The sequence below is a fragment of the Rhodamnia argentea genome, chromosome 1 (assembly GCF_020921035.1).
Source record: "Rhodamnia argentea isolate NSW1041297 chromosome 1, ASM2092103v1, whole genome shotgun sequence".
Taxonomy (NCBI): Eukaryota; Viridiplantae; Streptophyta; class Magnoliopsida; order Myrtales; family Myrtaceae; genus Rhodamnia; species Rhodamnia argentea.
In genome coordinates, this window is record NC_063150.1 from 24,974,816 (window position 1) to 24,992,714 (window position 17,899).

The following is a 17,899-nucleotide window of genomic DNA, read 5'->3' on the forward strand; positions in this document are numbered from 1 at the left end:
GGGAAAGTGAAGATAGAGAGCCATATATCGTGTACACATTGCAACATGTTGTCAATCATTCTCATAGGGCTACTATGTGCTTGCAATTCGGTCAAATCTACTCCTAAGACAATCGGGGTTTATAAATTATGCAGTCCAGTTAGGTATATGTGTGGGGTATTATGTCGCTGCTAGAGGTCTCCTCATAGAAGGTTCATGTGATGATACACCGACGCCAAGCTATGATTATAGCATCTATTCTACTAATTGCTATGGCCATGGAGCATTATCACAGGACGTCTGTGGCGAGTGCCTGAGAACCGTTCATGACCGCATCGATCAGGGATGGGCCCAAAGTTTCGGGGCTCAGATCCAACTTCAGAATGGAAGCATCAGACACAAAAATGATCCCATGTGATGATAATAGAGTATCTGATCCTTCAAGATGCTAGACCTTATCCACATTTCCTCCACCGATGTGTTGTCTTTGCGACAAATACTAAAATCCATGTTTTACAAGTGCTTAAAATAAAGTTTTGCAAAAGTTCCTCACGATTTTGTTATCCATGCGATCACAAGAAATGTCTTTTTCCATTGATGTCATTGTGTATAGCTTCCTCTGTTTTCTGGTCTTTTGCCAAAAACTTGAATAGCCTAAGCGGAAGTATTCGGAAAGGACGGGATATGTCAGAAGAAAATCTTCCAATGTGACAATTTATTTCCCGTTTGATGAAGCTGACTGGGTAGCATATGCAAGAAGCACCTTGTCAGTAGGCTTACCGTCTTCTTGCTCCTGAAATGAGTGTCATTTTGATTTAACTGGTCTATGATGAAGCAGTCCGTTTCGAGTTGAAGATAGCTTGATGCTGCTAAACATTTAAGCGTGAGTTAAAAATCAATTCTCAGTAGTTGGAGGATATGCCTGAAAATGCATGGATTTCTTATTAACTCTGTTTCCCTTCTCTACCATCCTGTCATGTGAATCATCATGCAAGAAATTCTCAAGGCAAAATGCCAAGCTCACTGTCTTCGGCTGGTTTTGAGGAAATGAAACCGAAAATAATAAGTACAAGTGGAGGATTTAGCAAGCATGACCATCTTATTGCACTGACATCCATACATCACAGTTACAGGAGGAAATTTTCTTCATAGGTGAACAAGAAAATTTATGAATAATGTAAAAAAATTTGTTCAATCAGGGACACAAATCTGGAAGATTTCAGAAGCATTTCTCAGGTTAATTGTAGTACCAGAACTTCTTTTGAAGTTTCTCAACAAACTTCTCATCCACCTGGAACCCCTTGGCTAGAACTTCGGGTGAAATAGGCGGCTTTGCATTAAACAATGCATTGGCTATAGTGATGACTCCTGGGTTTTGGCTGCTTGGAGCAGTGATCGCGACTGCATTGGTCTTTCCAATGCTGAGCTGGAAGTGAATCATCCCAATGGGGAAAACGAAAACATCTCCGAGGTAAAGAACTTTTGCAAAGAGAGTGTTGTTCAACTGGTTGGATGTGACGAAGCCCAGGGTACCCTCCAAGACAAGTAATATCTCAGTGGCCACACAGGTGAGTGTGGGGAGGATTCAAACCGTCTATTCCAAAGTCGATACGAGCCATGGAAATGCCAAGAGTGTTGAGTCCCGCTATCTTGTCTACAGTCACTGGGGTGACGGTGGAGCCCAAGGGATTGGCAGTGCTTCTAGGTAAAATGGTTGACAATTTCCTCAGAACAGTCAGAGGCATGTCTTAAATTTTGCAGAAAGATAAAATGCTAACTTCATGTGCACTTCATCAGTTCATTGTCCTATTGCATGCGAAACTAAGTGCTTTACTCATTTGTTAAGGAGAAAGGGCAGTTCTATATGTGGAAATGCAAAATTACAGGCTATGTCGGCTAATAAGTTCACAAAGTTTGATTGAGAAAGGGAAAGAAAAGCTTACAAGCATTTTTGGGTTCTTTGACTGCTACGCAGATATCCTGAAGGGTACTAGGTCCTCGGCGTCAGCCATAAACAATGCCAGAGTCAATAGTGCCAAGCCTACGAAAAATCTGACACTGCTCATCATTTTTATCTGCTTTTCTTTCTTCTTTTTGACACAAGTGCTTTGAGGGATGAGAAAAGCCAGGCAAAACACTAAGTCTATTTATAGATGGCATACCTGAAAGCAGAGAAAGCTTTGACAACATCTGATCAGTTAGCCATATTCATTTTGTATTCCAAGCAGTACAATAGTTCAACAGCTACACACTAATCTGTTATTTGCTCTTCTTAAAACAAATGGCCACTTTCGTCTCCATATTCAAAAGCAAAAGAACACATTTTACAGCTTCTTACAGTCATTCTACAAGGGCTGTTGCAGTGCTAGTCAATCTTTTCCTAGAGGCAAATTTCTGTCATATAGACAGTCATCTCTTTTTCGACTCATGCGTGCGTTGTTGTCCTCTACTTTACTCTAGCACACTCAAAAGAGTTTATTTCGATCCTGATGCTGGACTCGTGTTATAGTTTTTGCCTGAAATGGAGTTCAGTTTCAGTCAATGTAACAATTACTTTTAAAGATGAGATTTGTGCAATCTTCTAGGATTTCCGAGTCTGGTCTGCATATGTAAGAGGAGCATGTGTATGACAGTGGATTTGCAAGGGAAACCAGGATTGCCTATTTGGCAGCATCTACTGCATTAGTTAAAGACGGATAATGATCAAAATTAGGCTGGCCACAAACCTAACATGGCATCATAGGAATATGCGGAAGTAGACTGAGGAAAAATAGTCAATCAGCTTGAGAAAAAAATTGTGCAAGATGTAGAAGAAGATGGATTGTTGCACCAGAAGATTGGAGTAGTTAGAATTGGCTGATTGTGTTGGAACTAGCATTGGGCTTTGAATGATTAATTGAAGTACTAGTAGTACACAGTACTAATTAAAGTGGAAATCGTATATCATTTTTAATTTCCTAACACTTGACCAGTCCATAACTAAATGTCACTATTGAACTTTGGAAACAATTTTTTCATGGGTATACGCGATGTGATTCTCACGACATTACATTTATGAAATCAAGTTTCTATTATCGCTATAACCAAGGTTTGTAACTGTTGAAAATCAGAACCAGATTTTCTAGTTAGCAGCAGAAGTTCGGTTATTTTGTTTCTAGATTTTTCAGGATCTTGTTTGTTAGCTTTTAGGGATTTGTTTCCTAAGTTTTAGGGTGCTGTTATTTTCTGTTTCAACTAGCAGATACTAGCCAGATTTATGGCTAGTATATCTGGTTTGTTGTTTCATTAGTTAGCACAATAATTAGCTGGACGAGCAGCTATAAAAGGCTAGAGGCCTCATGTAATTAAGTAGTTCTGGAGAATAAAAAACTCAGTATAATTTTCTCTAAATTTCTTCATGGTATCAGAGCACGATCTGGACCATTCTTTTCCACCATATCTCTGAGTGTTTCTACCATGACAAAATACCCTACAGCTCCGAACTCTTCTCATGGTAATCAGAACTCTCCTCTGATTACCCAACCTTTCAATGTATCCGAAGGTGAAAACCTTCTCATCACCGGTCATAAACTTACCGGTCACAACTTCAATCAATGGTCCCATTCTGTCATGATTTTCGTTTGCGGAAAAGGTAAAGAAGATTACCTTACTGGAGCTGCCGTACAACCTGAGGAGATGAGCCCAAACTATCGTACATGGAAGGTGGAGAATAACATGGTGATGTCCTGGCTGTTGAATTCAATGACGAATGAAACAGGGGAGAATTTCATGTACTACAAGACAGCGAAGGAGATTTGGGATGCTGTCCACGAAACTTATTCAAACAAAGATAACACTTCAGCCATCTTCGAGATCAAGGGCATTCTTCATGATCTAAGGCAAGGGGAATCTTCGGTTATTGATTATTTTAACCAACTCATACGTCATTGGCAACAACTTGACATGCTGGAAGATATGATGTGGAGTTGTCCTGAAGATAGCAAGCGGTACAAGCAGATTCAAGATCGAGAATGTATCTACAAATTTTTGTTAGGCTTGAATCAAGAGCTTGATGAGGTACGTGGACGAATTCTAAGCATAAAGCCCCTACCTAGTGTACGAGAAGTTTTTGCGGAGGTCGGGAGAGAAGAGACTCGGCGAAAGGTGATGCTTGGTTCGTCAAACAATCGGACCAATCTAGAAAATTCTGCCTCAATAGCCCGAGGATCTCAACCATCCTACGGTCGAAGCACTCGGTCAAACCACAACCAGCGAAGGGGTGGCCGTCCGTGGTGTGATCATTGCAAATGGACGGGCCACACAAAAGACACATGCTGGAAACTTCATGGTCGGCCGGATGATTGGAAGCCATCAACCTCCCGTCCTACTCAAGATCGGGAGAGCAGAAGCAACATAGTCCAAACCGAAACAAACGCTCCGGTAGATTCGAGTCCCTTCAACAAAGAGCAACTGGAGATGCTAAAAAAGCTGCTACGGGAATCGGTTCAAAAGGCAACCCATCCGGAAGGGGTTAGTACAAAGCAACGATAGCTCAGCGAGGTAATTCTCTAAATGCCTTTAGTGCTAAACATGAGAAAATCACCTCTTGGATTGTAGACTTAGGAGCATCCGACCATATGACCGGAGATATCACAGTGTTCAATGAGTACAATCCATGTCAAAACGGCACTAGTGTTCGAATTGCTGATGGTTCTTGCTCAAGGGTGGCTGGTGTTGGATCAGTGGTTATTTCAAAAGATATCACTCTGAATTCAGTATTATTTATTCCCAAACTCAGCTATAATCTTCTCTCCATCAGCAAGTTAACCAAAGATTTAGGCTGCATTACTAAATTTTTCCCCCACTCATGTGAATTTCAGGTTTTGAACTCGGGGATGACGATTGGCGGTCTTGAGATGGATGAGGGCCTCTACCTTCCGCGAGCTAACGCCTCCGAGTGGAAAAACAAGAAGATGTCATGTGTAGCATCTTGTGCTAAGGAAGAGAGTGACGTCAAATTGTGGCATTATAGGTTAGGTCATCCAAATTTCTCGTACTTGAAAAGGTTGCTACCTTCTTTGTTCAAAAAAAATTCCATAAAATTTCAATGTGAGGTGTGTCAATTATCCAAACATTCTCGCAGTTCATACCCTTTGCAACCTTATAAGTCTTCTCATCCATTTCACATGATTCATAGTGATATCTGGGGACCGTCTCGTGTCAACAATATTCCTGGTTCTAGATGGTTTGTTACCTTCATTGATGATCACACAAGACTCACTTGGCTTTTTCTAATGAAAGAAAAATCAGATATTGGCCGAATTTTTCAAACCTTCAACCTAATGATCCAAACCCAATTCAGCACAAAAATCCAAGTTTTCAAAACAGATAATGGGAGAGAATACTTTCACTCACAGCTCGGGTCATATCTAAATAGCCATGGTATCATACATATAAGCTATTGTGTAGATACTCCACAACAAAATGGAGTAGCAGAGAGGAAAAATAGGCACCTTTTGGAAGTCGCCCGTTCTCTTATGTTAGCCACCCATGTTCGTAAACACTTTTGGGGAGAAGCAGTGTTAACAGCCACATATCTCATCAATCGTATGCCTTCCCGTGTCCTAGATTTCCAAACACCATTTCAGAGGCTACTTCATACATACCCACATATTCGTTTTGCCTCACATATCCCACTCAAAGTATTCGGCTGCACATCATTTGTTCATATAAATCAGCAACATCGCAGCAAGCTTGATCCTAAGTCCCTCAAATGTGTGTTTCTAGGATACACACCAAATCAAAGTGGATATAAGTGTTATGGCCCACAAACAAAGCGCTTTTATACCACCATGGATGTTACCTTCTTTGAGCACCAGCCCTTTCACTCCAAAAATACCATTCAGGGGGAGAGTTGTGAGGAATATTATTTTTGGGACACTGCTCATTCACTCGGGTCACAACAAAATTCTGCTTGTCTTCCGTGTCTACCCATTCCAACATGCGACAGCCGTCCAACATCCGAAAGTCTTTCATGTCTACCCATTCAAGATGCTACACAAGACAAAAATAAAGAAGTAATTGTCTACTCTAGGCGGAAAACTCAAAAGGAGTTGGAGGACCGTACTACATCAAGGCCGGCTCAAGAGACAGATCCGAGTTCAAGACCCACATTCGATGAAGGTAATGCTCCTATAAACTCAGAAAATTCTGCTGTACTTGATGATCTTGATCAGCCTATTGCTCTTAGGAAGGAGAAGAGACAGTGCACTCTACATCCCCTTAACAATTTTGTGTCGTACGAAAAGTTGTCTCCGAAATACAAGGCATTTGTTTCAACGTTGAGCGACATTCAAATTCCCAAGAATATCCAAGAGGCACTTGCTCAATCCAAGTGGAAAAGAGCAGTTCTTGAGGAGATTCATGCACTCGAGAAGAATAAGACTTGGGAATATACTGAATTGCCGGTTGGGAAGAAAGCGGTGGGATGTAAGTGGGTCTTTATAGTTAAGTACAACGCCGATGGTAGTGTTAATCGTTTCAAGGCAAGATTGGTTGCTAAGGGATTCACACAATCATATGGTATAGACTACGAAGAAACCTTCGCTCCGGTGGCCAAACTAAACTCCATTCGAGTGTTGCTCTGCCTTGCAGCTAACTTGGACCGGCCCCTACAGCAATTAGACATAAAGAATGCCTTCTTAAATGGGGAATTGGAGGAAGAAGTCTTTATGGAAGTCCCACCAGGAATTGACACTAAAGAGAGCTTCAACAAGGTGTGCAAACTCAAGAAATCCCTATACGGCTTAAAGCAATCACCTCATGCTTGGTTCGAGAGGTTAACAAGGGTCATTCTGAAGCTGAATTTCACTCAATGTCAAACAGATCATACAATGTTTGTCAAGAAGTCAGCTGAAGGTAGAAGAGCAATAATGATCATATACGTTGATGATATAATCCTAACTGGTGACAATCTGGAGGAGATTGGTAAACCGAAGGATATCTTGGCACAAGAATTCGAGGTTAAAGACCTCGGTCAACTCAAATACTTCCTAGGTATGGAGGTAGCTCGGTCACGGAAAGGGATTGCAATTTCCCAACGCAAGTATACTCTTGATCTCTTGAAGGAAACTGGTATGCTTGGGTGCAAACCAGCTGACAACCCCATGGATTCTACAAATAAAATTGAGATGGAAGAAGAAGGACCATTGACAGACAAAGGGAGGTATCAAAGATTAGTTGGCAAACTGATCTATCTCTCACATACTCGGCCGGACATTGGTTTCGCAGTAAGTATGGTTAGTAGATACATGAACCAACCAACAGAGAAGCACTTGCAGGCAGTTTTTCGAATCTTACGATGATTCGAAGAGAAGTCCTGGAAGAGGGCTTTACTTTAAGAAAACAGAGGAGAGAAATGTGGAGATTTTCACTAATGCAGATTGGGCTGGATCTCTTACGGACCGAAGATCAACAATCGGGTATTGTACCTTCGTGTGGGGCAACATGGTTACTTGGAGAAGCAAGAAGTAGCCCATTGTCGCTAGGAGCAGCGCTGAAGCAGAGTTTAGAGCAATGTGCCAAGGAATATGTGAAGGCATGTGGCTGAGAAGAGTCTTAAATGAACTAGGATTCACTAATACCAATCCTATGTCACTATTATGTGACAACAAAGCTGCTATTGAGATTGCCAAGAACCCGGTTCATCATGATAGAACAAAACATGTGGAGATCGATCGACATTTCATCAAAGAAAAACTCGATGAAGGAATATTGAAGCTCTTGTATGTTCCAACCAATCATCAAACAGCGGATATACTGACCAATGCTTTATCTAGAAATAGTTTCGAGACTCTAAGGTGCAAGCTGGGTAGGGGGAGTGTTGAAAATCAGAACCAGATTTTCTAGTTAGCAGCAGAAGTTCGGTTATTTTGTTTCCAGATTTTTCAGGATCTTGTTTGTTAGCTTTTAGGGATTTGTTTCCTAAGTTTTAGGGTGCTGTTATTTTCTGTTTCAACCAGCAGATACTAGCCAGATTTATGGCTAGTATATCTGGTTTGTTGTTTCATTAGTTAGCACAATAATTAGCTGGACGAGCAGCTATAAAAGGCTAGAGGCCTCATGTAATTAAGTAGTTCTGGAGAATAAAAAACTCAGTATAATTTTCTCTAAATTTCTTCAGTAACAAAGCCGTACCGACCAGTTTTTGGTCTTCGACTGACTTGTACTCTGGGGCCATCTATGATTGTGCTAAGTTAGAATTTGGAGTCTATGTGCATTCTCCAACTGTAGTCAACTGTTTCCCTTTACATTCTAAACGTAAACGGTGCTGTTGTTCAACAGCTACATATAAAAATCAATTGATTTGCTCTTCCTTAAGCAAACGTCACTTTCATTGGCCAGAGGACATATATGTTTCTTGCTTCTCACGGTGACGATAATATGCTGTAGTGCAACTGGATCTTTTTTCCGGCGGTAACAGAACGGCTCAACCTTTTCTCTTTTCCATGTCATACATATGTATCGTCCTCTCTGTACTTGCTTTATGGTATCAGCATGAAATGGAGTTCCTTATGAAAATGGACAGAAATGGGGGATCATCTTTGTCAAACAACAATTTTCCAGATAAGAATTATGCAGCGTTATCATTAATTCAGGAACCTTTTGTCTTCTAAAATTTCAGAATTCAGTCTAGGAGCTGAAATTGTAAGAGCAAAATCGCCTATTTGGTAGTAGTAGGTACTGCACCAATTAAACACTCAAAATGGTGAAATCAGGGCTGGTGGAACCTTAAGATAGCATCGGTTGACAACAACGGAATATGCTGAAGAGGCTGAGAAACAACAGCCAATGTGCTTCAACTAGAAGAAGAGGAATGGTTGCACCAAAAAGATTGGATTAGTTAGAATTGGCTGATTGGATTGAAACCACAGTTTTCTTCTCTTTCTGTTTGAAGTTCTGACAGTTACAGATACCTTTCCAGTTGTATGGTCACATATGGAATCTCGATACCTTGGAAAACTGGTCAAAGTAGCGAATTTTAAGGTTTTCCACTTACCTAAGACTTGCCAACAACCATGATAACCAACCGTAACGAACAATCACTATCAAGCGTCAGCATCCATGCAAACAATTCATTTCATGGATATACCCTTCTGATTCTGATCATTATCCAGCAATAATGCAAAATGAAGTTGTATCTTTTTTAGGATAAACAATTACGCCGAATGGGTAGTTTAAGTCTCCAACTCGCTTGTACTGTCGGGCCTTCCGCGGTTCTATTGAATCAAAATAACAGAAGATTTTCGTTCCATGGATGACGAATCGATAGTCATGTTTTTTCGACTTTATAACCGTGCTCTGCAGCATCTTAAGCAGCAACTCATGAAGGAGAAACCTCGCTAGCATCTTGAGTTTCAGCCTATCTTGGTACCTAACATAATACAAGGAGAAATGTCAAATCAATTAGGTAATTCACCAGTGACTTGCTAATATATGTTCGAGGAAGCCAGAATCGTAGCTGTCATTTTCCTTTTTTTTCTTCTTTTACTTATTACTTCAGCACTTGTTCATCGATTAAGAACTAGGGATAGTGCATTTTTGAGTCCTAAAATTTTCAAAAGGAAAATTATTTTCTAAAAAACTTATCAAATCGGTACGATCAAGTCTTTATGTTAACATGGTCCAATTTGGTTAACATAAAATGCTCACATACTTTTTTGTTGCCGACACTCACCAAGCGCCACATCAGCAAAAAAATTTGGAAATTTAATAAGGAAAAATAAAAAATTTTTAAAAAGAGTAAGAGGATAAAAGGAAAAAAGAATATAACAATAGAAGGAAAGGCTTAATTCTTTATGAGATAAAGTAAAAAAGACTACCGGCTGTCAATCAGCCGGCAACCACCTTGCCCTTGTTGGAGTATGGGTGAGGGTCGTTGAGGGCCCGTGCGCCTCATTGCTCACAGTGGGGCTGCGTCTCACGGCGTCACCACCGCGAGACACGGAGAATCAGTTCCATCCCTACAAAGAAATTTCTAAAAGCAAAAAGTGAAAAGAGTAGTTGCCTGAGAATTGAAATGAAGAGGCTTGCGTTCGTTTGATGTTGTTGCCCATGAGAGTGACCCCATATTTATGCTTCCTCGAATCTTCCCAATTTCAGACAAAAATCTAAAACAGAGTGCTGGATCGAGTCGCTCCAACCATGAAACAAGTTCATCACAATAAGCTCAAAGTAGCAGATGGTGCAGACAGCAACAGTCTTATTACACTTGATATCAATACATGACGTTACACAAGGAAACTTCCACTTGAACTAGGAACTTTATCAGAATCAAGTACACAGAGATGAGAACATCATCGGCTGCTTCTCATGTTAATTGTAGTACCATAACTTCTTCTGAAGCGTCTCGACCAGCTTCTCTTCAATCTGGAACCCCTTGGCTAGTACCTCAGGGGAAATAGGAGGTTTTGCATTGAACAGTGCATTAGCAATCGTGATGACTCCTGGGTTTTGGCTGCTTAGAGCGGCGATCGCGACTGCGTTGGTCTTTCCAACATTGAGCTGGAAGTGAATCATCCCAATGGGGAAAATGAAAACATCTCCGGGGTAAAGAACTTTTGCAAAGAGGGTGTTGTTCAACTGGTTGGATGTGACGAAGCCCACATACAGGGTACCCTCCAAGACAAGTAATATTTCAGTGCCGCGAGGGTGAGTGTGGGGAGGATTCAAACCTTCTATTCCAAAGTCGACACGAGCCATGGAAATGCCGAGTGTGTTGAGTCCTGGTATCTGGTCCACGGTCACCGGGGTGACCGTGGAGCCTAGGGGATTGGCTGTGCTTCTAGGGACTTGGAGGCCGGAAAAGAGGAAGTCCTTTGCTGTGGCAAGATGGGGGTTCTTGCAGAACTTTCCATTCACAAACACTGCATAGAGAGGAAATTGTGGCTGACGTTATGCCTTTGAGGCACATCCTTCGACACATAACGTCGCGCCGAGAATGAAAATTGTATCTTTTTGTTTACTTAGTTGTCATGTTTCATTTGAAATTAATGTACTGCAATGTCTGGTTTGAAAGAATTAGTCGTAATGCCTAACGAGCTTCCCTGGGGCAGCCATTAAGATTACCTGAATTAAAGGAGGACTATTCTAAAAGCAGAGAGCAAAATGTAATAATACTGGGAATTCTACCAGGCATGGGAAAGACAATCTTACAAGCATTCTCAGGTTCTTTGACTGCTACACAGATGTCCTGCAGGGGACTCGGGTCATAGGCGCTGACAAAGGACAGTGCCAGAGCCAAGAGAGCGAAACCAGCGGAAAGTCGAACGCTCCTTGACATTTTCGGTCTACTTCCCTCTCTTTCTTTCTGCTCTTCAGTGCTCTGTTGGATGCGAAAACTGGCTTCCAAATGATGCCTATTTATAAGATGGGAGACCTCATGCACATATCATATTTTCTCCACTGAGCACAGGAACATTGATATAAAGTACCATTTAGTGATTAAGCCAATTGTGTTGTCACATTCGAGTCGGTACAGTTTTTCCAACAGCTACCCGCAGACCTCAAATAATTTTCTCTTCCTTAATTAACATGACCTCAATGTCAAAAAATGGGAAAGCAACAGAATTCCGTTTCTGCTTCATATGGTTATGGTAGCTAACTTGCTGATGTTGATGCCATCCCGTCTTTCCTAGTTTTGAAGTTCTCCTTCGCTCTAGCACGCTTGAGCCGGTTCGGCTCAATGGCAAATTGCCGATGATACAGATGCTTTGGCGTACTAGTACTGACAAGTAAAAAATTTCATCCCTGTACAGTTCCGGAAATAAAGCGAAACGATTACACCATCCTCCTCTCCAGATGAGATCTGGCGTTTTCTAAGCTATGAGAGTCCTAGTTATTCGATCCTCGGCCCGGTAAGTTCGAATCCTATGGGTAAAGGATTTGACGTCAAAATCAAGTGTCAGTTGCACCATGAGATGGATGAATATCAATCATGGTTAAGAACTCCATCACCATGAACCATTGTTCATGACTCAATGGTGAACGAAGAGCGAGTCCGCTCCTGCTCGAGGTAATCGATATCCTTAGAAATTTTCAAACTTGTCTGGGCATTTTTAGATTTGCTGCAAGTTCGTTCTTCTTTTCACTTGAATCCAAATCGCATGCGATGGTCGACGTGAAAAAGTCGTGAAAATGTCTGCGAATTTCTTCTCTTAAATCAAACTGTTAAATCCTCTGGAGGGCCAGCAGCAAGGAAGATGCTGAGCAGTGTGAGGAAAGCTGTTCAATCTGCTTTGAAGGAACAAAAGCCAAAGTGACTGGATTCTGTAGTAGGGGAAGGTGAATCGTTGTACCAGAAAGACTGAGTAGTTGAGGTTGGTTGACTAACTACCTTAACACACTTTTTAATATCGGATTTACACGTTGACCTCAATCGAAACATTGCATTTCGTCGGAAACTCTTGACGATTCTCCCCATCTAATGAAAAATCTGAACGAGGTCATATGTTGACAACCCTTCTTAGATCGATCCTTTTCTTTGAATCTTTATCCGCCATTTTTCTTTAAATTTCAAATCTAAAAGGACTTTATTTGGACTGATATGGAAATTTTTTCTCCAAAAGACATTTTCTTGGCTCTGAAATTTGGAGGGGAAGCTAAAGTAATAGCATGGAAATGTCACGTAAGATTTTTTTTTCAATTTTTGTTGGGGGGTCTCAACGTAAGATCACTAGGGGTGATTTGAGACGGAGGATTAATGGGGGCATATCTGGAACTCAAGTAAAACTAGATGATTTTTTATGTGATAAAAAATTAGGATAAAATTGGAATTGAACTTAAAGTCGAGGTCTTTTTCGGGAGACAAATAAAGTTTAGGATAGAAACGAGAGCGGGACCCAAAATTTGAGATTTTTCGCAAGACGAAAAAAAGTTTATCGTATAATTGAAAGTATTTAAGAATCGAGAGCGGACCCAAAATTTGAGATTTTTCACGAGACGAAAAAAATTTTATGGTATAATTGAAAGTATTTAGCCCAATGAAATGATGTTAATATCACGAAAAACTCTAAATTGGTACATCTATGATAAATTTACTCCAAACTATTTTTTTTACTATGAAAAATCCCAAACCGATACACTTATAATAAATTTATCCTAAACCGATATACTTGTGACAAATCGATCATCCGTTAATTTTCGTTAAATTTAACGGTCAAATTCTTGAGTTAGATGACACGCAACTGTTCATGGGTGTACTACTTTAGGGTTTTTACCCTCTTTTTGTCACAAATGTATCAACTTGAAATTTTTCGTGATATTAATCCAATTTAATGAAATGTGAATTTATCATAGGTGTATCGAGTTTGGGGTTTTTCGTGGTCAAAAAAATTAATTTGAGATAAATTTATCACATGTGTATCGGTTTATGATTTTTTATAGTCAAAAAAATAGTTCAGATTAAATTTGTCACAAATATATTAGTTTGGAATTTTTTATGATAAAAAATAATTTATGATAAATTTGTTCTAAACGGATTAATTTGAGATTTTTAGCGATATAAATCCATTGAAACGGGAGAGGTTGCGTCGGAAATTGCCAACGTTGGGTGTCATTTTCAGAGCAATCCTGGATGGGGAGCTGACGCAAGATAATCAATGAAAGAAACGGATGGGATTTACTTTAGAAACCTCCCCAAGCAAAATAGAATAGAACTCGTCTGAAATTCTACCTCTGCTTCCAACTACCAGTCTCAGTCCAGAATCCTACAGAGAGAGAGAGAGAGATGTCGTGCCTGGCGTCGTGCTTCGCGGCGGCGACGTGCGGCCTCTGCTCGTCGGTGGCGGGGGGGATCTCCCAGCGGTCGGCGAGGCTCGCTTACTGCGGCCTCTTCGGCCTCTCCTTGATCGTCTCCTGGGTTCTCAGAGAAGTCGCCGCTCCTCTGCTCGAGAAAATCTCCTGTATTCCCCATTCTCTCTCTCTCTCTCTCTCTCTCTCTCTCTCTCTCTCTCTCTCTCTCTCTCTCTCTCTCTCTCTACCGTTGTGTTTCGTTTGATGCGCTTTGCTGTGTTTGCGACGTTGCGAGTCGATAGGAGTGATAGTTCGTTGATAGGTGGATTGACACTGTTGGAGAGATTGGCGATTACGGAATTCTAGGAACTAGTACTGTATGTATCCTGCTTGATATCATGCTTTTCCTCATAAGTTTGCTCTTGTTTATGTCGTGTTGAGTAGCGTCTGGAATTGTCGTTCCTGGGTGTAGGAGATGGGCTATCTGTCGATGATTCATATTTCGCCGAACTGAGCGACTATTTGTCCAAGGATTCCAATTGAAGCTCTTTTCTTCCAAATATATGTATACATATACTTGGGCGCGCATTATTCTAGTTCTACTTTCTCATTTCACCCAGCAGGCTAATTGCTATAGTGTAGTGATGAAGTCGTTGATATCTGATTATAGGGATAAATACTGGTTCGCATACAAAAGCATGGTTTCAAGTACAAGCTGTCCTCCGTGTGAGCTTGGGGAATTTTCTTTTTTTCGCAATACTCGCCCTCATAATGATCGGGGTGAAAGACCAGAGCGACAGACGTGATTCGTGGCACCATGGTTGTTGGATTGCGAAGATGATTATCTGGCTCTTGCTCGTTGTCCTCATGTTTTTCATGCCAAATGAGGTCATCACAATTTATGGTTTGTATCCGTAGGCTTTTGTTTTTCTTTTTAATGTTCTTCATCCTATTTACTTCTATGATGTCATTCTCTTTACACATCCGCTTCTAAGAAATGTGCAGTGACTAATGGTTCCATCAATCTGCCAATTCTTTTCTTTACCAGGTGTATGGTAAAGGTAATTAGAAAGGAAAAGAACGGGTTCAAATAATTAGGGGAGACAAGAAGAGAAGGAAATATATTTTCTTTGTTTGCAATAGAAATGAATCGAAAGAAATGCATAAAGGCATATCATTTTCTGTATGTAGAAAGAGAAGTAAAATAAGGGTACAAGTGAGAAGAAGAAAAAACTATTTACGGTGATGGTCAAATGGATTTGGAGGGATTTGAACACTATACAAAATCATCTAGGTCATTCTCCCCCAATCATTCCCAATCCCTTCCTTTCTTCTCCCTCCATTTCTTTCTGTCCATCCAAACAAGACATCGCATTGAAAAACCTTAATCTTCCCTCAAAATCCCTCTACCATACATAGTGTTATTGTGTTATAATCCCTGAGTCAAATTCGATAAATTCCAATCGAATTTTACTTCTTTTATATCGTTACTAGTTGGTAAATGGAAGTGGAGTCGCACAAGATTCTTTTGAATAAGCTGCTGATCTCAAGTAGTGTAGGAAATAGAGTATGGCTGCGAGGAATTTTATGCTTACTTATGTATTCATATCACTAGAGGACTTTTAGGTACTCCAATTGGTCATCAAAAGTTTCAATTGAATGGTTCTTTGAACCAAAAAAATTGAACTAAGAAAGGAAAGGGCTTCTTGTTCTACAGTTGTTAGCAAGGATCCTTCTGAATGTAAATTTGGCTAAGTTGGTATTCCACATTCACCATCTCTTAAATCCTGTAAAAAGAGTCTCTAAAACAGCATCAATCAAATTTCAGCCGAGCAAGGAGAAGCTCCCTTTGCTTGTTTGCTTAATAACTATATTATAATTTACTTAACGATTTTCTTTCCTTCGTGTAATTTTCTCACCAGTTGGATAATTTTGGTGACAAGTGGCTGGTGTAATGGTTGGAGGGAAGGAGGAAAGTGTTATTTATTTGGAATCTTGACTTTGCTTAATGAAATCTCGTTGATTGACACAGTCACAATTTGTAATTGACCCAAGAAAATGCCTTGGATCCGCAGAAACTCTATCAAAATTTGGAGCAGGACTATTTCTGTTGGTTCAAGTGATTATGCTGCTAGACTTCACTCATTCGTGGAATGATGCATGGGTTGCAAAAGATGAACAGAAATGGTCAGTTCGAGTCTTTGAATATTCTAGTCTATCTTTCTTCCTTCCTTCGCATGTTAGGCTTCTGTGGTTGTTGAGTTCTGATGGCTCATTGGACTTGTGTAGGTATATTGCTTTGCTGGTGATATCAATTGGGTGCTATATTGCAGCCTACACTCTCTCTGGGATTTTGTTCATATGGTTTAATCCTTCTGGTGAGGACTGTGGCCTCAATGTCTTCTTCCTTGTTATGACAATGATCCTCGGCCTTGTAAATGGAATCGTTGCACTTCACCCTGCGGTGAGAAAGCATGCTCTCGAATACTTGCCTATTAGATTTGTATACCTTTTGAATAATGCTATTTGAATAATAGTATTATTGCATACTTCATGTACTTGCATGAATTATGCTGCTTATCAAATGGCATTCTCTACGAGTCCATGGGATTGATTGTTTAATAGAAATATCCTACTGTTTCTTTTCATACTATAGCTTTCTCCTGTGTAGTCAGCTCTCCAAGGAGTCTCTATCTGCTGAGGAAACTTTCCTCGAGACTTTGGCTTTGTTCTAGTTGTGCACTTTTTCAGGAACTGTGGAAAATACCAATAGCTTTTTAATATTCTTCCGTCCCAGTACTACAAATTTTGATGTTTCAATAACTGTGGGAGGTTTTCTTTGGCAAAGAGCAAAGAATCTCATTTTACTGATGTGCCAGGAAACGTGTTGAAGTTACTGAGACTGATTTTTCTGGGATTCTGAACAGGTAAATGGCAGCCTCTTGCCTGCTGCGGTGGTATCAGTTTATTGCGCTTATGTGTGCTACACTGCTCTCTCTTGTGAACCTCGAGATTATGTTTGCAATGGTCTAAATAACAAGTCTAAAGCAGTCTCCACCAGCACCCTCATTCTTGGAATGCTTACGACAGTTCTTTCTGTACTATATTCTGCTTGCCGTGCTGGATCATCAACAATATTCTTGTCCCCTCCGTCTTCCCCCAAGTCCGGTAATTTATAAACTGCATAGGTTTTTGGTTTTGAGAACTAGAATTTGAGGAAATTGTCCAGAGCTTGAGAAGATTCTATTCGAGAATCGTTGAAGCGAATGGTTCTGACTGAATTCTTTATTTTTAGGAATTTGTTTCAAAATCCATATATTCGTCCTTTGAATATATCCAAAGATTGATTACAGATGAGGAAGTTAGGCCTGAAACTTCATCCAATTTGCAAGGGTAGCTAAAGCTATTATTCTTCTTTGCTCAGTACATCATGAAACTTGTGTTGCAGGCACAAAAAAGCCTCTTCTTGAAGGAGATGATGTCGAAGAAGGCAAAGATAAGAAGGATAAGAAGGAAGCAGAATCGCAGCCAGTTACTTATTCATACTCTTTCTTCCACCTGATTTTCGCTTTGGCTAGTATGTACTCAGCTATGCTTCTTTCAGACTGGACCAGCTCTTCTGATAGCTCGGATCTGGTCGATGTGGGTTGGACATCTGTTTGGGTCCGCATTTGTACAGAGTGGGTCACATGTGGTCTCTACATCTGGACCCTCGTGGCGCCATTGATTCTTCGTGATCGCGAGTTCGCATGAGTTTCCTGTTATTGAAGTTTCCATTGGGTAATTAGAATTGGCGAAGTGGGGAGGATCGAGGACCGTGCAGGGAATAAGACTGGTTTTAGTGACTTAGATAGAAGCCTAGATCTGCCTGCTTTTGTTCTCTCGTTTATTTGTATCTTTATCTTTTTCCAGTTTTACCGTCTTTCCCGCAAGATTTGGTTCATACCGGGTTATGATGCAGTGGAAACGGAACGAATGAGGTATAGTAGATATGTGGCTGATTGTTGTACTTATGAGGAGGAGAGAATAAAACATAGATTTGGCCGATGCTGATGTATGCCGGGTTGTATTTCAATTTCTCTTGGTCAGTTCAATGTAAATATCCTCAATTGTTTCCTGACGGTCATTGCGTTACATGCGCCATTAAACA

General features: G+C 40.5%; 3 protein-coding genes across 3 annotated transcripts in view; 1 reads left to right on the top strand and 2 right to left on the bottom strand.

Moving 5' to 3' along the window:
* LOC115728660 (disease resistance protein L6-like) overlaps positions 1–17,899 on the bottom strand; it is a 344,958-nt gene that overhangs the window by 134,872 nt on the left and 192,187 nt on the right. The gene's annotated exons all lie outside the window — the stretch shown is intronic.
* Positions 1,468–17,869, top strand: LOC125313718 (serine incorporator 3). Its single transcript, XM_048273600.1, has 7 exons — positions 1,468–1,477; positions 13,731–13,919; positions 14,420–14,653; positions 15,825–15,936; positions 16,039–16,213; positions 16,677–16,917; positions 17,198–17,869. Exons 2-7 carry the CDS (start codon positions 13,745–13,747, stop codon positions 17,500–17,502), a joined length of 1,242 nt encoding a protein of 413 aa, XP_048129557.1. The 5' UTR covers positions 1,468–1,477; positions 13,731–13,744; the 3' UTR covers positions 17,503–17,869.
* LOC115753598 (germin-like protein subfamily 1 member 16) lies at positions 10,200–11,351 on the bottom strand. The gene is made up of 2 exons (XM_030692269.2): positions 11,173–11,351; positions 10,200–10,883 (listed from the first exon to the last, which is right to left on the bottom strand). Exons 1-2 carry the CDS (start codon positions 11,297–11,299, stop codon positions 10,333–10,335), a joined length of 678 nt encoding a protein of 225 aa, XP_030548129.1. The 5' UTR covers positions 11,300–11,351; the 3' UTR covers positions 10,200–10,332.